Source organism: Bos grunniens, chromosome 1, assembly GCF_055505025.1.
Source record: "Bos grunniens cultivar Pamir isolate PY7600 chromosome 1, Bosgru_T2T1.0, whole genome shotgun sequence".
Classification (NCBI taxonomy): Eukaryota; Metazoa; Chordata; class Mammalia; order Artiodactyla; family Bovidae; genus Bos; species Bos grunniens.
This window is the reverse complement of record NC_141165.1, coordinates 8,630,355-8,656,198: the sequence shown is the minus strand read 5'-3', so window position 1 is coordinate 8,656,198 and position 25,844 is coordinate 8,630,355. Positions and strand designations below refer to the sequence as shown.

At 51.5% G+C, this 25,844-nt stretch overlaps 2 protein-coding genes across 9 annotated transcripts in view; one reads left to right on the top strand and one right to left on the bottom strand.

Annotated features, from left to right (window-relative positions):
• Nucleotides 1–215: 215 nt before the first annotated feature.
• On the bottom strand, nucleotides 216–22,541 carry LOC147378923 (uncharacterized). Of its 5 annotated transcripts, XM_086411512.1 has the most exons (8): nucleotides 22,494–22,541; nucleotides 19,873–22,130; nucleotides 19,307–19,579; nucleotides 7,140–7,311; nucleotides 6,668–6,811; nucleotides 3,550–3,676; nucleotides 2,831–2,933; nucleotides 216–1,327 (listed from the first exon to the last, which is right to left on the bottom strand). In XM_086411512.1, the coding sequence occupies exons 2-4, from the start codon at nucleotides 20,116–20,118 to the stop codon at nucleotides 7,273–7,275; spliced, it is 558 nt and encodes a 185-aa protein (XP_086267638.1). In that variant the 5' UTR covers nucleotides 20,119–22,130; nucleotides 22,494–22,541; the 3' UTR covers nucleotides 216–1,327; nucleotides 2,831–2,933; nucleotides 3,550–3,676; nucleotides 6,668–6,811; nucleotides 7,140–7,272. The 5 variants fall into 5 exon arrangements, with proteins under 5 accessions (XP_086267638.1, XP_086267543.1, XP_086267807.1 ...); XM_086411417.1 differs by lacking the exon at nucleotides 6,668–6,811; XM_086411681.1 differs by lacking the exons at nucleotides 6,668–6,811; nucleotides 7,140–7,311 and having other exon boundaries at nucleotides 19,226–19,579.
• Nucleotides 22,542–23,153: 612 nt separating this feature from the next.
• Nucleotides 23,154–25,844, top strand: part of SIM2 (SIM bHLH transcription factor 2) — a 53,114-nt gene continuing 50,423 nt past the window's right edge. For 2 of the 4 annotated variants that reach the window (XM_086411198.1, XM_086411032.1), the window contains exon 1: nucleotides 23,154–23,550. In XM_086411198.1, the coding sequence (XP_086267324.1) occupies nucleotides 23,376–23,550 (175 nt within the window). In that variant the 5' untranslated portion in view covers nucleotides 23,154–23,375. The remainder of the gene's footprint in view (nucleotides 23,551–25,844) is intronic. The other 2 variants (XM_086411121.1, XM_086411280.1) reach the window with 1 other exon arrangement.

The window sequence follows — 25,844 nt, the reverse complement described above, 5'->3', positions numbered from 1 at the left end:
GGCAGAAGAGCCTGGCGGGCTACAGTCCATGGGGTTGCAAAGAGTGGGACACGACTTAGCAACTAAACAACAATGAAAACAACTGGGAACAAACTGGGTAGGTGTTTGTTTATATCCCGATCTCATCCGTTTCCTGGAACTGGGTGTTTGAGGCATAGTCATCTATATCCATTTCCCAGGATGTGACGAATTGTAACAAAGGACCACACACTGAATGGCTTCAAATAACCAAAATTTATTCGCTCGTAGTTCTGGAGGACAGAGGTCAGAGGTCAAGGCCCTGGCAGGGCTGTGCTCCCTCCCAGGATCCCGGGGGAGAAGCTCTCCTCTCCTCTTCGAGCCTCTGGGGTGGACAGGCCCTCCTCGGCCTCCTTGGCTTGTGGACGCATCCCTCCGTCTCTGCCCCCATCTTCCCGTCGTTGCTCCCTCTGTGCATCTGCCTGCCCCCTCTGCCTCTGTCCCTTAAGGACCCTTGTGATGGCATTTAGGGCCCACCTGGATAATCACTGCAGATGGTGACTGCAGCCATGAAATTAAAAGACACTTACTCCTTGGAAGGAAAGTTATGACTTAGACAGCATATTAAAAAGCAGAGATTACTTTGCCAACAAAGGTCCGTCTAGTCAAGGCTATGGTTTTTCTAGTAGTCATGTATGGATGTGAAAGTAGGACTGTAAAGAAAGCTGAGCACCGAAGAATTGATGCTTTTGAACTGTGGTGTTGGAGAAGACTCTTGAGAGTCCCTTGGACTGCAGGGAGATGCCACCAGTCCATCCTAAAGGAGATCAGTCCTGAGTGTTCATTGGTAGGACTGATGTTGAAGCTGAAACTCCAATACTTTAGCCACCTGATGGGAAGAGCCGACTCATTTGAAAAGACCCTGATGCGGGGAAAGATTGAAGGCAGGAGGAGAAGGGGACGACAGAGGATGAGATGGTTGGATGGCATCACCAACTTGATGGACATGAGTTTGGGTAAACTCTGGGAGTTGGTGATGGACAGGGAGGCCTGGTGTGCTGCAGTCCATAAGGTTGCAAAGAGTTGGACACAACTGAGCAACTGAACTGAACTGAACTGGATGATCCGGGATGACGGTCTCCTCTCAAGATGCTCAACTTACACCTTCAAAATCCTTTTACCAAACATGGTCTCACTCACAGGTTCAAGGGACTAAAATGTCAACATATCTTGAGGTGGGTGGCATTTTCCAATCGCCCGAAGAATTGAAGCTTTTGAACTGTGGTGTTGGAGAAGACTCTTGAGAGTCCCTTGGACTGCAAGGAGATCCAAGCAGTCCATCCTAAAGGGAATCAGCATCCTCCCGCTTCTGGTTGGAATACACAATAAAGAGAAAGAAATTTTAAAAATCCAGTGAAATGCTAACCTTATCACCAAACAGTTCTAGGGAGAAGCATGAGCAGGAAAGAAGTGTGAATGTTTCCATTTCTGGGGCCATCTAGGGCACAGGAGAGACCCCACTTTCAATCTTCATGTCAACATGCGTTATTTCTTTCTCGAGAGAAACAAAACGGAATAATCCAGCATCGCCGGGTAGAGGAGCTCACAAGCGCAAGAGCCAGGGCTGGCTGCCCGCACCTGGCCCTTGGCAGTGGGGTCCGCCCACGCACCACCCCCCTTGCCTCCCACCAGCTCATTTCGGCTCCTCTGGGCCTGAAAGACCCCAGCCCTACCATAGCTGGAGTGGAACTGTCAGTCCCCTCATTTAAAACCCATCTGCGAGAGGCTCATAAATCACACCCTTGGAAAACTCACTCCTCATTATAACTCAGCAGAGAACAGCTCTGTTCAGAGATTTAAATAAATATGAGCACATAGTTAAGTTGGTTGTTTTTTCAGTGGGGGGTTCTATGTAAGGGGATTTTTGCGTCATATTCTTTCAGCTGTTCATGTTAATAGAGCCAGGAATAATGACAGGCCTGTCTCCACATGCAGCCATCCCTACTGTCGATTAAGCAAGTGGCCACTGAATACTTAATGTGATTTCAGGGGAGCCAAAAAGGTCCCCCAATAACTCTCTCCCTTCTGACCCTGCAAAACAACTCTGTCAATGTCCCAAATTCTACAATTAGAGCTTCCTTCCTTTGGGCTTCCATTGTGGCTCAACTGATAAAGAATCTGCCTGTGATGCGGAAGACCTGGGTTCGATCCCTGGGTTGGGAAGATCCCCTGGAGAAGGGAAAGGCTACCCACTCCAGTATTCCGGCCTGGAGAATTCCATGGACTATATAGTCCATGGGGTCGCAAAGAATCAGACACAACTGAGCGACTTTCACTTTCACTTTTCTTTGGACTGCCCCTGGTCAAAACTGATACCACGGGACTTCCCTGGCGGTCCAGTGGTTAAGATTCTGCCCTTCCAACGTAGGGGCTGCAGGTCTGATCCCTGGTTGGGAAACTAAGACCCCACATGCCACGTGGCCTGAACAAATTAAAAAAACAAAAGGCCACACTGGTGTCACTAACAAGGGGCCATGCGGTTTTTTTATTTGGCTATGCCAGGTCTTAGTTGCAGCATGTGGGATCTAGTTCCCTGACCAGGGATTGAACCTAGGCTCCCTGCACTGGGAGCTCAGAGTCTTAGCCACCGGACCACCAGGGGAGTCCCCTGCTGGGGACTATTAAGCAGGGCTCACGTACACATTTATCCTAGCATTTTCTCAGAGCAAGGGTTACGGTGGCCGTGCAGGATAATCCACTGGGTGGACAGGGAGCCACGACTGAGGGGAAGGTGAAGAATCAAACGCAAGGCTGAATCCCGGAGGAGGTCCCTGTGATTCTAATTTCACACTTGAATGTATGAAGTGCCTACCTTGTGTCCAGGGAGCTGTTCCATCCTCAGGACCACCTGTGGGGTAGGGACCAAGGCTCTTCCATTTATGAGCAGCGTTGGGTGTAAGTCCATGTTTTCCCACCTAAAGTGACACCCAACAAGTTACCAAGGTGTATATTCCTTGTTGAGGTAAGTTCCACAAAAGAACAGTCTCCACACTCTGAGCAAGTAGGTGCGTTCGGGCTGACCTGCTTCACAAGATCTATTCACAGAATAGACAGATGGACACCCAAAGGAACGCTGAATCTAAGAGGGGGCTGGGAAGAAGAGAGGGAACTGGGGGTCTCCAGTTTTCTGACCAGAAGCTGAGCAGGAATCACCAAGAATGAGGACAGGAATGGGCAGGAGCTGGCTGGAAGGCCAGGAGAGAGAGAGGGCTGGTGTAACCAGGAATCTGAGTGGTGGAAACTGGCCTGAATCATGGCAACAGGGAGTGGGTGGGGCTGTCCTGAGGTAGGGGGTGTGTGTGTGTACTCAGTCAGGTCTTGCTCTTTGCGACCCCATGAACGGTAGCCCGCCAGGCTCCTCTGTCCATGGGATCTTCCAGGCAAGAATACTGAAGGAGGTTGCCATCTCCTTCTCCAGGGGATCTTCCCAACCCAAGGATCAAGCCAGCATCTCCTGCATTGGCAGGCAGATTCTTTACCACTGAACCACCTGGGAAGCCCCAGAGAGGGACCCAAATCTGAGATTCTCACCCAAAAAAAACTCTGAATAATTCCAAGGTGAACTGTATGGACAAGAGGGAGCTTCCCCATCTGTTTGGCAAAAGCAGGCGTAGATCCTCTTTGGCGGGAAGGCTTCTCAGGTTAGTCTGCAGGAATCCTACAAATTAAAATTCAGCACAAACAAAATCAACAAATATTTGCAAGTCACTATGAACAAAAGCTAACAGAAACAAGAAGCAACAGCTGTAGGTCCCCAAGGACAACAGATCTTTCTATTGTAGCAACAGCATGCAGAATTGTGAAAAATAAAACATCTAAAAAAAAGGATACACTTATAATTTATGAATAAACAACAGGAAAATATTAAATATCAGTTGGTAGAATCGGAGAAAAACACACAGAACTTTTCAAATTAATAACATAACTGTTGGATAAAAAACTAAACTCAGTGGGTGTGTTAAACAGTAGATCACACTGTTAAAGAGAGCGTTCATGAATTGGAAAATATATCTGAATAACCTTTCTAGAATTCAGCAGAGTCAGAGGGATAAAGATATGAAAAAGTGTAAAAGAGATAGAAAAAGAACAAGATCTAGCACAGAGCTTGGCACACCTCAGCCTGTGTGTCAAATCCAGCTGGCCACCTGCTTTTAATAAATAAAGTTTTAATGGCACCACCACACAAATTTGATTGTGTGTTGCCTATGGCTTTTTTCACAATACAATAGAGCTGTATATTGGAGACAAAGATCATATGGCCTCCAAAGCCTAAAATATTTACTCAGTGGCCTTTTATAGAAAAAAAATGCCCCTGGACTAGTACATACATGACTGGGAACCCAGGAGGAAAATATAATATTTTAAAATATAATGACTACATTTTCTAGAACTGTTTAAAACATGTAGCCACATTGCCAGAAAGTACAATATATTCCAAGTAGGATAATTAAAAAGACTCATGTTTGCAGGATGGATTGAACTGTGTCCCTCAAAGATTCATCCAAGTCCTCAACCTCAATACCTGTGAACGTGACCTTATTTGGAAACGGGGTCTCTGCAAATGCAGCCAAGTTAAGGTCTTGAATGATATCATCCTGAATTTGAGATGGGTGCTAAATTCAATTGCTAAGTGTCCTTACAAGGAAAAAGGAGAAAGAGAGAGAAGGGAAGGGTACCAGGGGGCTCAGTGGTAAAGAGTCCATCTGAAATACAGGAGATGCAGGAGATTCGAGTTTGATCCCTGGGTAGAGGAGATCCCCTGGGGGAGGAAATGGCAACCCACTCCAGTATTCATGCCTGGAAAATCCCATGGACAGAGGAGCCTGATGGGCTACAGTCTGTGGAATCACAACGAGTCAGACCCAACTGAGCACATGCACACACACATACACACACACACACACACACACACACACACACACACACACAAGCAGTGATACAGATGCCAGGAAGGCCGTGTGAAGACAGAGGCAGAGACTAGAATGATGTAGCCACAAGCCAAGGGATGCTTGGAGCCATCTGAAGCTGGACAGAGCAAGGAAAGAGCCCTCTCTAGAGCCTTTGGAGGGAATGCAGCTCTGCCCACACCTTGATTTTGGATTCTGTCCTTCAAAACTATGAGAAAATAAATTTTTGTTGTTTCAAGCCACCAAGTTTCTGGTCTTTTGTTATTGCAGTCCCTGGCAACTAACACGGATTTTGTTTAGTGTGGAAGAATAAAGATGACTCCAAGTTGTTTGGCATTCTCCATACCAAGAGATGATATTATCTCCCCTCTTCTTGAATCTGTGTGTTGGCCTGTGACTGTCTTAACCAATAGAATATGGCAGGAGACTTCAGAAACCCTGGCAGATTTTGCTTTTATGCTTCTGGGAGCCTTGACCTGCCTCATAGAGGTGCAGCCACCTGCTGAAAAGAGCCCATGGAGAAGCCAGAGGAGAGAAAGGGAGGCCCTGGGCCTTAATGGAGAAAGAAAGAAAGGCCCCCTCTCCACCATTCCAGCCAGCCCAGCTGTCTAGACGTCCCAGCCACCCAACACTTTGGAGCTGGCTTCTTGCTTTGCCCCCCTCCTGTCCCCTTCCACAAGCCCGGTTCTCAAAATGAGAACCTCTCATGCCTTCTCAACCCCAAGGAACTTCTCCAGAGAAAGTCCTGCCCAGAAGGTCCTATCACAGGTGAGTGAGCCGTCTCGGTTGTCCCAGCCCAGTCAAGCCCCAAGAGGAGTGCAGTCCTAGACAGCAGAAGAACCACCCAGCTGATCCCAGTCACTTCACAGAATCACAAGCAGATGAGGCATTGACAAATTTGAAAAAGAGATGTCCCTACAGATATAGGAACTGCAGGCCAAACAAAGCAGAGATGAATGGCTGGTTCTTCATTCCTATTCTCAGTAGATGAACTTATAATAATAAACTCTTAAGACATGTATGAGTAGGAAATTTACAGGCAAAGTTAACTCTTGGGTCTTAGTATCATATGACTCTAGTTTTGTCAACCATATACAAGGAGTGTATTATTATTATTATTATCATCATTCACCTCTTTGGTACCTATGTAGATAAAACTACTAATCAAATAAAACTAAACCAACCCAGACAGTGTATTAAAAAGCAGAGACATTACTTTGTTTACAAAGTTTCATCTAGTCAAAGCTACGGTTTTTCTACTACTAGTCATGTGTGGATGTGAGAGTTGGACTATAAAGAAAGCTGAGCACCAAAGAATTGATGCTTTTGAACTGTGGTGTTGGAGAAGACTCTTGAGAGTCCCTTGGACTGCAAGGAGATCAAATCAGTCAATCCTAAAGGAGATCAGTCCTGAATATTCATTGGAAGGACTGATGCTGAAGCTGAAACTCCAATACTTTGGCCACCTGATGCGAAGAACTGACTCATTGGAAAAGACCCTGATGCTGGGAAAGATTGAAGGCGGGAGGAGAAGGGGACAACAGAGGATGAGATGGTTGGATGGCATCACTGACTCAATGGACATGAGTTTGAGTAAATTCCGGGAGTTGGTGATGGACAGGGAGGCCTGGCGTGTTGCAGTCCATGGGGTCACAAAGAGTCAGACACAACTGAGCAACTGAACTAAATGAAACATCAAATGAATAAATACTGAGTTTAAAAAATTAGTAAAACAAACTCACATGGTTAAATATGTGCCTCAGGACCAGAAACCTGCCTTCTTGAAACCTGACCACCAGGTGGAACTGTAGAAGTGAAATGGCATCTCACTTTGGGTAATCATACACACCTCATCTTATAGTCAGAAAGGAAAAAACACATTGTACCTGAGAGAAACAAACAAAACAGGGTCGGGGAAATAAAAGAAATCTTGAGCCTTTCCTGTAAGTTACTTCTGCTGTTGCTGCTGCTAAGTCGCTTCAGTCGTGTCTGACTCTGTGTGACCCCATAGATGGCAGCCCACCAGGCTCCCCCGTGTAAGTGACTAGCTACCTAGCGAAAACAACTTTCTCCCAGACTTCTGCAGTGCTGCTGCTTGGAGATTTGTCAGGACCTTTGTGGATATGACAATCATGTGATAAATTTGCTATTTTTCTGCCACGCACAGACCAACTGTAATCTCAGTAACTTTGGTAACTTTGAGAATTTTTTCACCTTTAGATACATGTGTATTTTTTTGATGCTCTAATCCTTTTAGCCCGTGGAGACTCTTAGCGGATCTTTTCCAAGTAGACCTCTTTTCTAAATACTTTTGTCTCCAAATTTTCCATTTGTGGGGTCCCCAAACTCAGGCAGAGCGGGCAGAGCAGAAGGTGAGAGCAGAAACCTGGATGGGAATAGAAGAGTTAAGTGAACGTCTGTATGTTGGACAGCTGTCTCTCCCACTTAAGTTCCCAGAAAACTGGAATGAGGTGCACTTTCCCCAGACAAGAAATGGGAGGATTTGACCAAAAAGAAACTAAATGGCCCTAGTTAAAACAATTATGGGCCTTCCCTGGTAGCTCAGCTGGTAAAGAATCCAGCTGCAATGCAGGAGACCCCGGTTTGATTCCTGAGTTGGGAAGATCCCTGGGAGAAGGGTTAGGCTACCCACTCCAGTATTCTTGGGCTTCCCTGGTAGCTCAGCTGGTAAAGAATCTGCCCACAGTATGGCGGACCTGGGTTCGATCCCTGGGTTGGAAAGATCCCCCGGAGGAGGGAATAGCAACCCACTCCAGTTCTTGCCTGGAGAATCCCATGGACAGAGGAGCTTGGTGGGCTACAGCCTATGGAGTCACAAAGAGTCAAACACGACTGAGCGACTAATGCATACACACACGAAATGATTATCGACACTCATAGCTGGGGCCCCCAGAGAAAAAGCCGAATAGCTTCTCAACCGCCCCACATGGAAGCCCAGCTGCCCACATGTGCTTCCAAACAGCTTAGAACTTTCAATCAGACCCATTCTCTGATCTGGCCAAGATCTCTTCCTCCTCTTTGTTTGTTTGCTTTGCTTTCTGTTTTTGTTCTATGCTCCATTTTTGTCTTATCATTGACACTGTCCTCTAACATCAGGTTACAGGTTTGGTTTTTTTTCTAGCATTCTAACATGACGTGGCCTCTAACATGATAGGTAGAAAACAAATCAACAGGGGAAAAAAGAGATATATGTGAGCAGCAGAATCAGAGCAGTAAGCGGTGTACTCCCAAATTCCAAGAACTTCAGTGAGTAACCTTACCTGGACACGTAAGTAGTTAGTTTATCTTGAGATGAAATTATCCTGATTCAGTGTTAGTCGCTCAGTTGTGTCCGACTCTTTGTGACCCCATGGACCATAGACCACCAGGCTCATCTGTCCATGGGATTCCCCAGGCAAGAATACTGGAGCAGGTTGCCATTCCCTTCTCCAGGGGATCTTCCTGACCCAGGGATCGAACCCGGGTCTCTGGCACTGCAGGCAGATTCTTTACTTCCTGAGCCACTAGGGAAGCCCATTGTGATTCAGAGTGGGCCCTAAATTCCATGACTGGCCTCCTTATAGGAAGAGAGGAGGACACAGAGACACACAGGAAGAGACCCTGTGAGAATGGAGCCAGCGATCAGGGTGTTGCAGCTACAAATCCAGGAATGCTTGGAGCCACCAGAAGATGGAAGAGGCATGGAAGGATTCTTCCTGAGAGCTTTCAGAGGGAGCATGGCCCTCATGACATCTTGATACCTGATCTCCAGAACTGCAGGGGAATAAATTTCTATTGTTTTTAAGCCACCAAGTTTGTGGTAATTTGTTACAGCAATGCCAGGAAACTAACGCAAGCCATACTGCTAGAGATGCAAAAAATTAGAATCCCAGGCCTGCAAGAGAGGAGGGGCCTTAAGGCTTTCTGAGGCTCGGGACTGATAAAAGCTTTCAACTGAGACCTCAGGTCTATACCCTGAGAGAAAGGGAAATCAGATTTAGTCTGAACACTGGACCAGATCGCAAGCATGAACAATGCAAAAACGTTCATACGAAACATGTGGAGCTCACTGTAAGATCTAACATAGGTATAACTGGAGTGGGGGCAAGATGATGGAGGGGATAAAGAGGGGTGATATTTGAAGATAGACTGAGAATTTTCTAAAATGACAAGAGACATCAAACCACAGAGTCAAGCATGATTAAATAACTACAACAAAAAAAGAGCATTTCTAGGCAAATCAGTAAAACTAATGAAAACCAAAGACAATGCCTTCTATTAGCCATTGATGATGCGGTGACCTTTGATGAAATCCATAATTTCATCAGAGGTTTACAACATGACATATCCTAATTCTATCCTGCCTTCTTTTATAGACAGTATAGTCAAATACTTTTACACAGAGATTTCCCCCTGTTAACCTGTTTGCTTACCTCAGATTTACTTATACTATTGTATTTTAGCACCTCATCCACGTTCTTTATTATCATTCTTGTCCTTCATGATTGGCAGTTTGATTTCTTTCGGTATCTGGTTGAATCTAAAGACCCACACTTTCACAGCATCTAATGATTCCTTTCTATTTCTATTACATTGCATTCACGAAGTCTATGATCCTCTTTCACCATTTTCTACTGACTTTCCAAAATTAATTAGGGAGGGATGCAATAAAATATTCAAAGACTTCGACAAAGCCCACTGAACAAGCAAAGAACACAGTCTGCTGAAGCTGTTCTGTGGACCAGCAGGGACCACCACCAGACAAAAGCTCAGAAAGCTCCTCCAACAGCTGATGCCCCTGAGGCCCGGTGTGATGGGTCACATACAGTGTGGGAGTAGAGGATGCACAAAGTCAAATGCATGAATCTGTGCTCAGCTAGAGAGTCCTATCCCCAGTGACCCCAGGGCAGCTGCAATTGGCAGCTGAGATATTATTTCTCCAGAAGCACAAGCCTCCCTCCTCAATATGCAAGTCCTCATTTCCTACCAGGACTCAAGTAGTAGAATGGGGTAGACATGGAAATCCCTGTGGATATTCACTTCCTCGTTTCAAGTAATTGACATTCAACCTATGTATCTTTCAACTCAGAGTACATAGGGACATGTGAGCATTTTATTTTATGGTTATATCTATAGCCTTTTAGCATTTGATGCTGTGAGTTGAACTCATGTTTAATGCATAAACTCAGGGAAAATCTGGTTGATAGGATAGATTGCTAATAGATTTAAGGAATCATTTATAGTTATCAAGCTAGACTCAGAAGAGCGGAAACTCTCTCCAAATAAATGAATAAGTGGCAAGTCCTTTACAAACTGAATAACTCAGCAAGTACTCGACAGGAAAGGAAAAGCTCTCCGAGTGAGTAATCTTGGCTTTCGCTCATGCTCCTCCTGACCCATTAAATTATACAAGGGCATCAGTCATTGAAAGCTAAAATTAACACCTACAGGTCCTGCCAGAGAGCTCTGATATCTCCAGTGGGAACTTTCCGTGCACTTGTGACAGACCAACAGCCATTGGTGTTGCCATGGGGAAAAAATAAGAATTGAGTTTCCTGCCTTGGTTTTTCCAGCAACTGCCAAGTGGGCAGTCTGCTTGGCCTTTGGCAATAACTCTGCTCTGGTAACACTGACTCAACAAATATTTACTGGCCATCTACTACACGACCAGTACAATGCTGGGAGCTAGGGGTAAAGAGGGGCACAGGACGGACAGAGCATGCACCCCAGGTCCCGGAGGCCTGAGCCCCTAGACCAGCCCCAGTACTCATCCGCCACATGGTTCAGGCAGATCCTAGGCACTGGAAGAGTTCCCAGTGAAAGTCACACTCCACACCGAGTGAGTAAGAGCTGGATTAAACTCCAGTTCTGTCCCTTACCAGCTGTGTGGCCCGTCTCTGTGGTCATTTAGAAACAGCCAGAAAGGCAGAAGTAGTTGGGATGGCTGAGTTAAAACGGTAATCTGATTATAATTTCTGCCTGGTTATAATTTCTTTTTTTCTTTAATTGGAGAGTAATTTTCATATAACTAAATAGTATATACAAGTTTTAAGTATGCAGCTTGATGAATTTTTCACATGAATCTCATGTAACCATCACCCAGATCAAGATCCAGAACATTCCCAACACCCAGGAGATACAATTTCTAAAGGGAATATGTCAAAAGTCAAATCTCAGGACCTCTGTTAAGTCCCCACAATCAGTGCTACCAACCACAGGGCTGTTTTCTGACTAGCTGTTGTTGTTTAGCCACTCAGTCATGTCCAATTTTTTTGCAGTCCCACGCACTGTAGCCTGACCATGGGATTTCCCAGGCAAGAGCAGAGATGAGCTTATAGTCTTATCTTTCTAGTGACCAAGTCCACTTATTATAAACTAGTCTGCTGGACATAAGGGTACAGATGAAACCTGTAAATGCAGCTTGGAACAGTTTGAATGTGTACTGAGCTAACTGACCAATATAGGATGAAATCTATAATCTTGCCCTATCCTTAACACCAGACTCAAATGTACTAGTTACCCAGGCCAGATTCTCCTTGCTATAAAATTTACACAATATCGCTTCCCTCACAGCTCAGTTGGTAAAGAATTCACCTGCAACGCAGAGGACCCCGGTTTGATTCCTGAGTCAAGAAGATCCGCTGGAGAAGGGATAAGCTACCCACTCCAGTATTCTTGGGCTCTCCTGGTGGCTCAGTTGGTAAAGAATCCACCTGCAATGCGGGAGGCCTGGGTTCGATCCATGGGTTGGGAAGATCCCCTAGAGAAGGGAAAACTACCCACTCCAGTATTCTGGCCTGGAGAATTCCATGGACTCTACAGTCCATGGGGTCAGAAACAGTTGGACACAACTGAGCGAATTTCACTTTCAAAATTGTTACAGGAACAAAATAAAAGTTGGAGGGACATTATTCAGCGTAGCCAAAAGGTGGAGACAAAACACACGGTCATCAACAAACAGATGAGGAAAATGTGGACTTCCCGAGCAGTCCAGTGGCTAAGACTCCATGCTCCCATGCGGGGGGCCTGAGTTTGACCCCAGTCAGAGAACTAGATCCCATGTGCTGCAACTAAGAGTTTGAATGCTGTAACTAATAGATTCTGTATGCCACAACTACAGACCCCACATGCTGCAACAAACTGAGGATTCCAAGTGCCAAAAATAAGAGCTGGTACAGTCAAATAAATAAAATATTTTTAAAAAAGAAAGTGTGGTATATCCATACAATGGAATATTATTTGACCATAAAAAAGAATGAAGTCCTGATACACGCTACAACGTCGATGAACTGTGAAAAGATCATGCTAATTGGAAGAGGCCAGACACATAAGACCACATGCTATAGGATTCTATTCATGTGAGAGTCTAGAAATGCAGAGAAAGAAAGTAGGTTAGTGGTTGCTTTGTGCTACTGGTAGGGGTGGGAGGATTGGGAGTTAATAGCTAGTGGGGTTTCTTTTGGAGGTGATAAAAGTGTTCTAAAACTGATTTGTGAGGATGATTGCACATATAGGAGGATATATACTAAAAACCACTGAACTGTACACTTCACATGGGTGAATCATATGGTTTTGCTGTTGTTCAGTCACTAAGTCATGTCCAGTTCTTTGTGACTCCAAGGACTGCAGCACATCTGTCTCCTCTGTCCTCCACTATCTCTCAGAGTTGCTCAAATTCATGTCCATTGAGTTGGTGATGCTAATCAACCATCTCATTGTGTCACCCCCTTCTCCTTTTGCCTTCGATCTTTCCCAGCATCAGGGTCTTTTTCAATGAGTTGGCTTTTCCCATCAGGTGGCCAAAGCATTGGAGCTTCAGCTGAAGCTCCAGTCCTTCCAATTCAAGGTTGAGATGGGCTTCCCCAGTGGTTCAGATGGAAAAGAATCTGCCTGTAATGCAGGAGACCTAGGTTCAATCCCTGGGCTGGGAAGATCCCCCAGAGAAGGAAATGACAACCCACTCCAGTATACTTGCCTGGAGAATCCCATGGGCAGAGGAGCCTGGCAGGCTACAGTCCAGGGGGTCACAAAGAACTGGACACAACTGAATGACTACACATTCACTTTCTTTTTCCTTTAGGGTTGACTGGTTTGAATTATATGGTACCTGATTTTAGTTAAAAATCACAACCCTGTTAAAGGTAGCTATTATCCCCATTGTACAGATCACAAAACCAAGGCTTAGAGAGAAACCAAACTAGATGTGACACGAAAGCTTGCATTCTTAACCATTATGCAAGAACTCATTTAAAGAAAAACTAACAACAACAAAAAAAGCTTATTGTCATATTAGAAATCATTTCCATACGACAAATGACAAGAAACAGAAGTTCTAGCTTAAAAGCTGTGAACATTTCTAAGGTCCTTGATACACATTAGTAGGCCAGATTCTCACAGGCAGGCAGAATGGACTGACTCCACGGCAGGGACTCTTACCAAGTGAATGCGTGGCTGGGTGCCCGGCACACTGTGGCCCCCCAGGAATGTCTCCTGAATGAGTAACAGCCTGTTTGCAAGCAGGAGAGAGGGAGGCCTCCCCAGTTCAAAGAAGGACAGTCCTTCTGAAGCGTAATGTACAAACTACTTCTAAGTGAGGCCAGCCCTAGACTACTTATAATAGCCAGTGCCTGGAATATGCAGCCGACCTATCTGTTGCAGCCACCTTCACACGCCAGGTGACTCATCACACAGGCTCCTGGTTTAGCTGACTGCGAAGAGGTAAAAAACGACCTAATAAAGTGTGCCGCGGTGCATGTGGGTGAGCACGAATGGCCTAGAGACTGCAGCTGTTCTTTCCGTGAGTAGTTCAGTGGGAGCAGTCTTTAGTGAGCGCAAGGGCTTCTGTCTGGATTGTTTCATACGTCCACTGCCCTGGTAAATGCTGGTTCTCCAATCAAATATTAGCAGCTCACATACTGTCACAGTCCACGAGAGCCCAAGGTAAGTCAGGCTGTAAACCCCATGCCTTCGGAAGCTGCATTAGCCAGTGTAGGCTACTACACAGCCTCGACAAGCCCTGCCCTACAAACCTTTGGACCTCAATGAACTGCTTTTTCCTGCAGAGCCAAGTCTGGTAGCAACAGAGTCTGTCTTGAGAATTTCACCACCAAGATACCAACCTGTGGGACATCATCTGACTGTGGGTATGTTCCAATGGGTTCATTCAATCTTTCAGACTCTATCACATGGGATTTTTCACCATCTTTATTCCCCCTTTAAGAAAAAAAAACAGCCCAAACCCTATGGGTATTAAAGATGCCCCTTTTAGTGCTACTTTACGCACCTCGTGGACTACACTTTGTAGGAGTCTTTAAAAGGACGGAATTATACTTTGTATTTTCAATACAGGAAATATCTAGAGAAAATGGAGGTCCCCTTCGGCTCATACTCCACAGGTGGCTCTCACATTCATGAAGCTCTATCAGATCCTCCTGGCACTGTCAAAGGCAGGCAGGGAGGCAGTCTTACCCAACCAGACCTTAATGGTTTTATTTATTCCACATGGTCAAAAAACATGTTCGAACATAACTTGCCATAATTTTTCTGGTGATTTCTATGCATCACTTTTTAATTATGAATAATGTTTTCAGAGGCACTCCTGAGAAATTTTACCCAAGGTTCCCTTGACAACCAACCTCATAAAGTATCGAAAGTGAAGCTGCTTCCATGACCAACAGGGAACATCAACTTTAAAGCATAGATTCCTCAAAGATCCATTACTCATCTTTGCTGAGAATGAATCTCAGATTCACAAGTGCAAAGGGTCTCGGAGAAATTCAGATCCACCCACATAACTAACAAAATATATTTACTGTCAAACAAGGTTCAAAGAATTTTTGTACAAAAATAAATTTCCTAACTTTTACTTGGAGCATTTTTTCTTTTTTTCTAGCAAGGGATTTTCTCTGTGTGTCTAAATTATTGCCTTTCTATCCTCTGCTGAAAGTCGTCAGTTTTTACAGGATGTGCTGTGGCCATGGCAGGAAGAATCCTTTCCTCTTGACTCAATCCAGGCCACTCAGAAATTTAAATGTTTGTGCATGTTAATGAGCACGAATTTCCCTTTCTGGGTTTTACTTAGGAAAATCCAAGTAACTCCTGGATCTCAAACGACTAAGTAAGAAAGGTCCAAGCACAGGTAAAGGACAGTGGGGTGGGGCTGGCCTGGGAATTCCAGCACTTTGCAGGTGCAGCTTCCCTGGCTTCCACTTTCCTTCCTTTGTCAGAGTTGACAGCTTCTGCAAAAAGAACGATGCAGACATCAAGCTGAACTGAAACGTAAATAGGTCAATTAGCTTTCAATGGAGCACTCTTTATGTGGGTTAGACAGGGAGGTATTTTCTGGTCAATTACTTTAAGTAGACATCAATAAACACTAAAATTATTTGTGCACCGGGAGTCATGGCGCTGGACTTTTTCCTCCCTGGTCCTCAACTCTCCAGGAAGTAAAGCAAATTCATACAGGAGCTTTGCAGTGGTCACTGCGGATATTTAAGGCGTTCAACAACTGTTTTCGGTTATCACTTTTGGTCTAGACCGCGCGGTGAGAGCCCCCGAAAGACGTGGAACCTGACGCCTGTTGTCTCGCCAGGTCGCCAGACCACGCTCCAACGACTGCGTTCACCACCGCGCATTTCTCTCCCCATGCCTGCTTGTATTTATTCAAAAGTTAGATTTCGCAATAAACTCCTCGCGCCCCCCCCCACCCCCCGCCCCATGCCAGCTCATGGCTTAGCAATCAATGGGAACGCTCCAGAATGAAATGCAAGATTGAAACTAAGTCTCACACCACTGGAAGAAAAGTGTAATTAGCTTCGATCGGAGCGGAGTAGCATTTGCACAACTCCACGCAGCCACTGCGCACACTCACACCCTGATCGCCCCTGCCGTCAGAGGGAAAGCGACAACAAAGTACCCTTGAACTTGAAAATCCGCCGGTGCCCGAGGGCTCGCCTGGTTCAAAAGCTTCTCGGGGATAAAAACTGAGAATTCCGTAGTCAGATTAAATAATGTCTTTGTCTGCACCCTTTGGTCGAAAAGAACGTCGGTGCTGTAACCAAGATTTTTTGTTTGTTTCTGCTCTCAAAAAAAAGGAGACGGTGCTGGAGTTGGGGCCAAAAATAGTCCCAAACCGCAGTTTGAATTCACCCTGTAGTTTATCCGCTAACCGATACTTTTGCCAGGGAAAATACTCTTGAACTGAAAAAAAGTGTTATGTGAAAAAGTCCCCATTTATGCGAAAACGTGCTCCTCCTCCTGGGTATTTGTTCTGGCAATTAAAAGGAATTCTGTCTTGGGGCAGTTAAGAGGGGGCGAGGGACGGCGTAGGGGAGTCGCACCTCCCTCCTCAATCGGGGTACCACGCCGGACCTCCCTCCCAGAAGGCGGAACCGCCAGCCTGAAAACCCGACTCCGGATCCGGGCTGCGGACGAGCGCGCGAACCGGGGACGGCTCAGGGATCTTTGGCGAAGCCGAGATGAAAGTACTGGCCTCTCTGTTTCCACCAGACTTCCATCCATCAACACGCGCGGGCTCTCACCCTCTCCCCAGACCTCACGCGGACCCCAGATCCCTCCTTTCCACGACGAAAGGCTCTGGGGAGAGGGTCAGACCAAGTACGGGGAGGATGAGAGGCGGGCACGCGCGGGACAACGCCCGCATCCCTCACGCACGCCTGTGAGCGTCCCTCACGCACGCCTGTGAGCGTCCCGCACACCTCCCAGCGCGCACAGCCTCAAGCGCTCCAGCTCCGCGCAGGCTTCCCTCCTTGCAAACGCGGGCCCTGACCGGTTGTAGGCTGCGCCGCCGCGGTGAGTGCAGCGCGCACGTTTGCTCCAGGGCTTCCTCGTGCTTTGCGCCCCCAGCCCCCTGCCCAAGTGTACTGACACCACCTCCCCGTGCGCGCGGGTCTGCCACTGTTCGCAGAGCCCTGTACCCTCCGCGTTGACTCAGCCTCTCCTGCGGCCGTGCGCATTGCGCCCCCTTCTGCCAACCTGCCCACGGCCGGGTTTCTAATCACGCGGGCGGTCCCGAGGCTCTGACCCCGCAAAGGGCGGGAACCCCATCGCAAAGTCCAGCCGCAAGGATCTCTTTCCGGGCCCGCACCTAGAGTAGGAGTCCCGAGTCCCTTCTGCGGAATTCAGATGATCTCTGGTGACGGGCATGCGTGAAGCTTGGCCTGTGGCTCTGAAGGGGAACAGCAACTTCCAAAACCAGATTTCCTCCTGCGTACCCTGCGAGATAGGGTGCGGTCCCCTACCGGGTGCCCACCCCCCAGCCTTTCTGCAGTCCGGCTTTAGCGTCCGAAACCTCAGACGCGGGATAGCTCTCTGCTTTAGGCGTCGCCACCTTCTCCTCCTGGGATGGAAGAGTGTATTCCCGGACACACACACCTCTCAGGAAACCCGCCTTCCATGCTAGCCCTTAAAATGAAAGAAAAAAAATAAAAAATTTGCGCGAAGCAGGAAGACGATCACGCCCCGGGTTGGGGAGGCCGCGCGCGCTCAGGCCAGGCTAGAGAGAGCGGGTTCTGCCTGCCCGCCCACCCGCTGGCCTTGTGGAACTTTACTAAACCACGAATGAACGAGCGTACCTCTTCCTACAGATTTGTTTAGATCAGGCCGGTTTCCCTCCATGTTCGCTTCGCTGTGCAAATAGTCCCTTGTTAATTAAATATTAATAAAACGACTTTGTGTCCTCAAAGTATTTTAAGAGCCTTATATTATAGTCAGGCTTACGTTAAAGGTTGGCGATTACTATTACTACGCGCTAGGGAAAAAAACTGCTTTCTTCGATATGCAAAAATTGTCTCTGGTGGGGAGATTCGGGTTTTGTTTTTTTTTAAGGAAGAGTTTTGGCTTATGTTTTTGAAAGGAGGTTTCAGCGCTGTCGTTAATGAACTAATTGGTTTTCGGATTTCAAGGCGGTCTGTAACTGGTATACCTATTGAGGAATTTCAGTTTACACCGGACTGGTAAGACTCCTCCAGCACAAGGGTTTCCAGACGCGATCGCGGGCTCGCTGGAGGCGAAAAGCGAGGTTTTGCCCGGGAGTCGATAGGCCGCCTCTCCTCGAACCAGGATTTTGAGGCGACGTTTCTGTTAAGCCGGGGCGAGAGCACACTGGGAGTGTGTTTCGCAGGCTTCGTGCCGCTGGGCTGTGGAAGGGTGGGAGGAGGCCAGGGCTGGACATTCAGCGCCCCTCTCCTTCGGCTGGGATTCCTGGCGGGTCGCTGAGCGCCGCGCGCGCTCCCACAGGACCCTTGCGCTCTCCCCAGGGCACTGGATGTCTGTGTGCACCGCGAGGGTGCCAAAGCGCCGTGCACCTTCTCAGAGAGAGGGGAGAAATCGAGGCTAGGTCTGGGAGGCAGGGAAGGAATGCAGAAGCAAGGGCTCCCCTCACCATCCCACCCCCACCCCCAGGTAAAATTAGAAGCAGCGTGTGGCCGTGTCTCCAAACCTGACCGCGGCTTCAGTGGCTCGCCGCGGCCCTCGCTGGGGACTGTGCTAATCACTGTAATTACTAGTGGCACTGATTTTGATCCCTAAATGCATTCGCCTTGAGGGAGGGAGAGAAGCAGGCAGCAGCTACTCTTTTCCTTGGATAGGTGGTCCCCTCTAGCACGCAATCCAAGAACCAAGTCCAAGAAGGACAGCGCTCTTTTCGGATTTCCAGGAGGCAGAGTCAGCCTTGAGCAGGCGGGGATAGGCGACTGGGAGATGGGACTAATCCCCCGCTGGGTGGTGCCTCCTTCCCTCCCCCCTCCCACCCAGGAGAGCCACTTAGGACACACACCCAGCGGAGGACCGAACACTCAAGCACCAAGGGACCCCAGGACCCCGTGCACGAGGGCGGATCTGTCCTAGTTACTGAGACATAATCAGATAATCAGAAAGAAGCCGACAAACTCCAAAGCAAACACTTTTCTCCTTCGGGGTAGCTACCAGTGAAATAACGTATTAAAAGCAAAACAAAAGGCAACTTCTCTCTTTTCACTACTTGGGAATGAGTGAGCAGAGTGAGTTACTGTCTGGGCTTCTCGAAGAATGAATAACATCATGAAATTGCTCTGGATACCTGGAATTACTTTTATACGACAGGGTAACATTGTAATTGTTGTCCGATCCTTTCTGGGAGGAGCAATGAGCCCAGGAAAAGTTGGTGACATCTCCATTGTCTTCCAATGGAAAGGAAGTGAAAAATCGAAGGGAAAGGAGTGAAAAATCGAAGAACGTTTTTTGGATAGCTCAGACCAAAAACACCTGGCAGCCATGAAATAGTTATATATGTGAGGACGAACCCGAGCTGGATTTTCTGGAGTAACAGCATCGTGCTAATCGCCTGTGTAGACAAAGGCTTTATAAACCGAAGAGGTTCACACCTCGGTCGTCCCGGGTTTTCTGCTGGCCAAGCTTGTCGGGCGGTTGGCGTTCTCCCTAAACACCGCTTCAGAGATTTCAACTCCCTCCTCCAAATCGAGTGCGAGGCCTGCGAGACGTCCTCTCCTCCCCGCCTCCTTAAGGACAAAGTCTTTGATCCCCTTCTGCCCCCGCAGCAGCCCATCCCTGGTGGAACGTCTGCGCGTTTCCGCCTTGATCTCACGCGAAAGTCGGTTTCCGCGGGGGATGGGCCGCAGGTAGGGGCCGGGCGCGACCTGGAGGAGAAACAGTTGCGGAGCATCTGAAGCGGAAAATCCAAGCAGATGTGGGTCGGCGGGGCCCCTCCCCCTTCCTCTCCGGGCCTCAATTTCTTCCAGATCAGTTTCCTAATGGAAAATTTCTAAGAGGTGTTGGGGGCGGGGGAGGGGGGGGGCGGCGTGCAGAGGCGTGCTCGTGCGCCTCGGAGTGCGCCTAAGCTCTGGAAGCAGGACAGGCGGGGACTGGTGGCGCCCCACAAGCAGGCCCCCGGCAAGCGCGGCAGAAGTTTCTTGGACTCGAGGTGTCCCACCTGCCCTCTTCCGGGCCCCCAGCCTCCACGCATTCCAGATTCTGCCCACTCCTTCCGGGCCAGGAGGACTGTTTCTGGGTGATGCCCGCGACAGTGGGGTCTTTCGTTGCCCCTGCGAGCCCGTCTCTGTGCTCTGAGCGACGCGCTCGGCTCTGAAAACAGACGAGGAGGGACTCCCTGCCCCCCAGGAGCCGTGGAGCAAGGAATATGTACTGGGTGTCCCCGCCGGCGGCCGCCGGCTGACATTGCAGTTAGCGCGGGGTTAGTGCTTTTCCCAATTTACAGAGAGCTTCTATCCTGTGGGTGCCGTCCCAAGTGTCTCCTGGGCCCCAGGTTTTTCCCTTCGGTGGGGAGTGCCCTGGGACCACCTCGGCTAGGCTCAGGGGTCCCTCCTTCGCCATCCCACGCAGACAGCTCTAGGCTTCCCCGCTGGGGAAACCCCGAGGTCTGCGCCGAAGTACTTTAAGTTATTTCGGGGCTGCTGTGTGAGAGTCCAGGCCCGTCACCGCGCGGTGTGTGCGTGTGCGTTTTGAATGAATATATTGCGGGTGGGGGTGATACAGTGCCCGCTTGGACGTTTGCTAGGGCAGACTGTGGTCCCAGACAGGACCCCACAATCCCCCGTGTGCAAATCTTCAATCGCCCCGCTATGCTACATCTCACACCACACGATGCGAACCTGTCTCACCAGCGCCCACTGTGCAGACCGGGTATTGACATCTCCAGGACCGTTTCCCGTAAAATCCGGGAACTTTGGTTTCAGGAACGTTTCTGTTCCTGTTACCTTGTTGAACTTCTCCCACTTCCACTTATCCATGTTTCTGCGATCCGGGTAATCCCTTTCAAGCTCAGAAGGAATTCTCCCGGGTCCATAATTGAGGATCGGAAATCGTGGGGGTGATGGGAAGCCTTAAATCCCCCCCGAAGCCAGGAAGGTGCCTGAGCGCACTCGGGGCGCGGCCTGTGCTAGAGCGGCGGGGCCCAGCGGGCAGTCCGTCCCCTCCTGGAGCCCCTTCTCCCAGAAAGCGGGGGACCACCGCTGTCCGCGCAACCGGATGCGGGATTCCCGGCCCAGAAGCGGGCCGGGTGGTGTCTTGAGTTTGGGCACTGCCTAACCGCGCCGCTCGCGCGACGGCCCGACCCTCTGCGCTCACGGCTGGAAACAGGAAAGCGCTCCTGGATCCGAGACCCCAAAGAAAAGGGCTAGTTCCTTCGTGCGCCGGGCACTTGTTTGGTAGCAGGCCACCAACTCCGAAACTCCATTGGGTCGATGGTTTCGAGTAAGACCACGGCTGTGGGTTCCGCGGGACGCTGGAGCAGGCGGGGGCCAAGACGCGGTCTGCGCACCCTGTCCCGCCCACCGAGGCAGCTACGGCGTCTCCAACGCCATGGAACTTCTGACCTTCAAAGGGGTCCCTGGAAAAAGTCAGGGGCGCCTGCAGCCGACTAGGTGGCCGAAGGGCCTGCCCTCCAGACCCCGGGGAGGGAGGCAAGTTCCAGGTCACTGTACGGCAGTGGTCGCGCTGAGTAGGCTGCTCCCAGGCCAGGGAAGAGAAGCCACCAAGGACGGAGATCCTAGAGCCTGGCCCCGCGGCTCCGGAGTCTCCCCTCCCGAGCTGACCTCTGGATCGGGGGGCACCTTACAGCCCCAAGCCCACAGCCTCAGCACGTGGCCGAGGGACCCCAGGATCCGTTGCCCTGCGTCCACTGCGGCTGCCCTCTGACCCCGCGCGCCAGGAAGAGTCCTCCTAGTGCCTGCGTCCACACCGCGTCCAGAAGGTTCAGGCTTCTGGAAGGGATGGGGGTGTGTGCGACCTTCGCGACCAGGGTACTTAGGAGGACCCCCGGGGTTGCAGGCAGGGGGTTGGGATGGGAGGGGATACGAGAGGAGGTCCAGGCTGGCCCTGAGGGAAAGCGCGCAGGAGTCCTACGCCCCGCGGCCGGCCGCGTCTCCAAGGGCGCCTCCCTATTCCGGCCTGCCTCCTGCCCGCATCACCTCGGCCCCAGCAACGCTCGTCCGATGCGCCTCCCTCGGTGCCCGTCGCCCCCCGCAGCACCCGCTCCAGCTGCGCTTCCCTGAAATTCCTGCTGCTCTGGATCGGGCTTCGAGAGCGGCTACCGGTGAACCCCGTTCTCTCCGCCGCCCAGGGCAAGGCCTCAGCGGTAGGTTCGGCTGCCCCCACCAGGCCCCTCTTTCCGTGCGATCCGCGCATCTCCGCGGCCTCCGACCCCTCCAGGGCAGGCGCTAATCTTTGGCTCTTGCGTTTCGAGGAGAGAAAGGGAAGAAGGGTCACTTCCGAGCTTCATTCGCGCCGTTTCCTGAGATGGGGGGCACTGGGGGGAGGCGCTTTTCTTCCCCCTCTGGCCTCCCCGCCACACTTTCGGCTCTCCCTGCAAACTGGGGAGAAGCGGGGGCCCCGCACGGCCTCGGGGACTCATCCTCCACCGCGGGGCACTCGGGTCGCGCCTCCCTGTAGCTACCCGGGAGCCACCGAGAAGGTCCCGGCACCCCTTTCCCCCTCCTTCGTCCTCCAGCGCCCCCCCCCATCCCCCGCCCCGGTGTCCAGGTCCCGCGACCCGCTCGCCCGAGCCCGTCCCCGCCGCGCGCCCCGGGCACTCACCGCCACTTCCTCGAGGCCCGGAGCGCCCGGGTCTCTCCCGGGAGAGTCCCTGGAGGCGGAGGCGCGCCTGTGACTCCGGGGCCGCGGCGGGGTCTGGAGGCGAGGTTGCCCGCCCCCGCCCCCGCCGCGGTCCCTCCTCCCCCCCTCTTTCCGCCCCCCCTCCCCACTTCCCCGGGCCGCGGCGCCCGAGCGCTCCGCCCGAAGGCGGGTCCGCCATAAACAAACGCGTCTCGGCCGCACGTGGACCGCGGAACTTCTGCGCCTGGCGGCAGATCGCGGGCTCCGGGCGCCGCAGCTGCGGGCACAGGGTACCGCCAGGGAGGGCAAGCGAGCGCTCCCGGGCCGGGCCCAGCCGCCTCCGCTCCCCCTCCGCCCCATGGCTCCTCGGCCGCCGCCGCCCGTGCCGCCCTCCAGTCCGGAGGGGCCTCGCGGCAGCGGGTACGAACACTCGGTCAAGGACTAAAAGCACAGCACCGCCGCTTCCTCGCCGGCCACTCTCCAGCCCTGGAAGGAAAGCCCGCGCGGCCCAGGGAAACGAGAGGGAAGGAAGGCAGAGTGCGGCCGAAGCGAGCGGGAGTCGGGGCTCCGGTTCGCCGCGGGACAGTTCGGCCCGGAGGAGGCTGCGCCCCGGGGCGGCGGCGGCGGCGGGCGGAGCGCGGGGCGGCGCCGCCGGGTTGCGCCGACCTCCCGGCCCGCGCGGCTGCAGAGAGGCGCCCCGGTGTCCCCCGGGTCGGCCCCACGCACCTGCTGGCGCGGCCGGCGCCCCCGACCCCCACTGCCAGGTATCCCGCGCCCCCTTCCCCATCGCCGCCGCTGCAGCCGGAGCGCGGCTCCGCGGGCCTGGAGCACCGCCGGGTCTAATATGCCCGGAGCCGAGGCGCGATGAAGGAGAAGTCCAAGAATGCGGCCAAGACCAGGAGGGAGAAGGAAAATGGCGAGTTTTACGAGCTGGCCAAGCTGCTCCCGCTACCATCGGCCATCACCTCGCAGTTGGACAAGGCGTCCATCATCCGACTCACCACGAGCTACCTGAAGATGCGCGCCGTCTTTCCCGAAGGTGAGAGGCCCGCAGGTGGGCGGCCGGGAGCTCTAGGAGGCCCAAACCGGAGCCGGAGCTCTCCCGGAGGGGCGGCTTTAGTTTCCCGGGCCGCTGCCGGAACATCTGGCGGAGGTCGCCGAGGGGAACTTCGGCTCCTCCTGGAGTTGAGGGGCCAGGGGCCTGGTGCGCAGACTACCACACCATCCTCTGGCCCAGGACTGGAGAGGGACGAACCAGGAATCGCTGCATGAGTGTGCGAGTCCAGCCTGGCCTTCTTTCCTTTCCTCTTTCCCTTCTTCGTTTCTTTAACTCCTCTTTTCTTTTTTCTTTTTTACTTCTCTTTGCGTGAAGGGGGAAGGGCAGTGTACCCCGGCGGGAACTGAAGGGTGTTTGCTGGTCGCAGCTGGGAGAGACTGGAGTACATACCGGGAGGCCCTGCAGGCCGAGCTCCCAGCAGAGCACCTGGGGAGCCTGGGGCTCAGACTCGGGCCTCCCCGGTTGTCTGTTCTCTGCTGAGCTTTCTCGGTGCTGGGATTCCAGAGGTCAGGGTGGGAGTAACCCCGCTCAAGGAGGTGAACCCAGATGAGGCAGGAGAGACAGAGGGAGGTGGTTCGTTTGGAAGTGGCAGGCGGGCCTGAGCAGTCTTCTTTTCTAGATTGGAATTAACAAGCCCAGGAGGGGCAGGTGCCCTGGTGGTCAAGGGTCACCAGGACCCTCCAGTCCTGGCAGGCCCTCCGTGATCAGACATGGTGGCCCACTGGGCAGGACACTCCCTGCCCCAACCGGCCTGTGGGTGCGTCGCGGGCACCTCTGGGCTGGAAGAGGCCTGATCACCGCAGCGGCCCTTTTGGCGTCCCTGTAAATCTGAACCGATGCCTTTCTGGCGTCTCTGTGCCCAGCCACAGGGGCTGCGGCCTGGCAGAAGGGATTAGGACCCTTGTCTGAGACTCTGCTCTGGAGTCTGAGGGGCACAACCCCCACAGAGACCTGCAGGCCTCGGTGTCCCAAGAGCTCCGCCAGGACTAGGGAGATGCCTTCGGCCACAGGGCACAGGAAAGGATCGAGGCAGCGTCGCGACAGGTGTCCCTCCAGCAAAGAGCACCTCTGTTAAGGCGGTTCCAGGCCAGGTGATCGACCTGAAGTCGGTAAACCCGACCTTTGTATGGTGGGTGCCCCTGAGCCTGCTGTTTGGCACCGTCTCTGGGTCTTAAGCTGCCTTTCACACCGCCTCCTGGGTGGAGTGTGGAGGGCCTGTCCTCCGGCTCCGCAGCAGGCGGCTTGGAGCCCAGCACCACGCAGGACGCAGAGCCCAGAGGACTGGAAGCGGTGGCCTGTCCCCGCCGGCGGGCGCCCTGTGCCTTCCAGCTGCGCCGTGCAGCCGACTGGCGCGTTTCTGCCAGGATCAGGAGCCCGTGAGACCTGACCGCCAGAACCCCAAGCTCTTAGAAGGGAAAGTTCTTTTCCTTTCCCACCAACCCCCCCACCCAGAGGCCCCCAACTCGACTCGGCTCCTCCCTTTGGGAGCTTCAGTGGCCGGCGGGTAGTGATCACTCATCTTGTCCATCTTCCACCGAAGTAGAGATGATTCCTCGCCTGCTGAAGTTTCAGTGAAAGTTAGAGGAGAATTAGGTTTTGTAAAAGCCGAGTCTCCTTCCAACCCAGGGAGGAGGGATGGCAACTGGTTTGCCATAGTGAGCCGATCAGTAATCCGCATGCTACAAAGCAGGTGCGGAGTCCAGACGGGACGGAAGCCTCCTCTCCCGTCCCAAGGTTAAATGATTTTCAAGCAAGTCAGAACTGAGTTAGAGGTTCGGAGAAAGGGGCTAACTTGCAGGCCATTCATTGTTTGGCGATTTCCAGGAAAGCAGGTTACAAATTGGGAACTGGTGGGTGGACTGCTGCTGCAAGTACTTCAACTAAGGCTGCAGGTTTCAGCTCTGGCAAGCAAGTCTCCAGGCCTTGGGGCCCAGAATGTCTTGGCCCTGAGGCTGAACGAGATAAAGAACCCGCCTGCCAATGCAGGAGACTGGAGTTTGATCCCTCAGGTTGGGAAGATCCCCTGGAGGAGGGCATGGCAACCCACTCCAGCATTCTTGCCAGGGAAAATCCTATGGACAGAGGAGCCTGGCGGGCTGCAGTCCGTGGGGTCACAGAAGAGTCGGACAGGACTGAGACGACGGAGCGTAGAGCTGGCTGCAGGGATGGGTGGGCTGCGGTCTGGCCCCTGAGCACAGGCCCTGGTGTTTTGTTCCTAGTGATCTGTGCATCTCCTGGAGGTGTCGGGGCGGGGGTGGGGGGGGACCATCCAGATT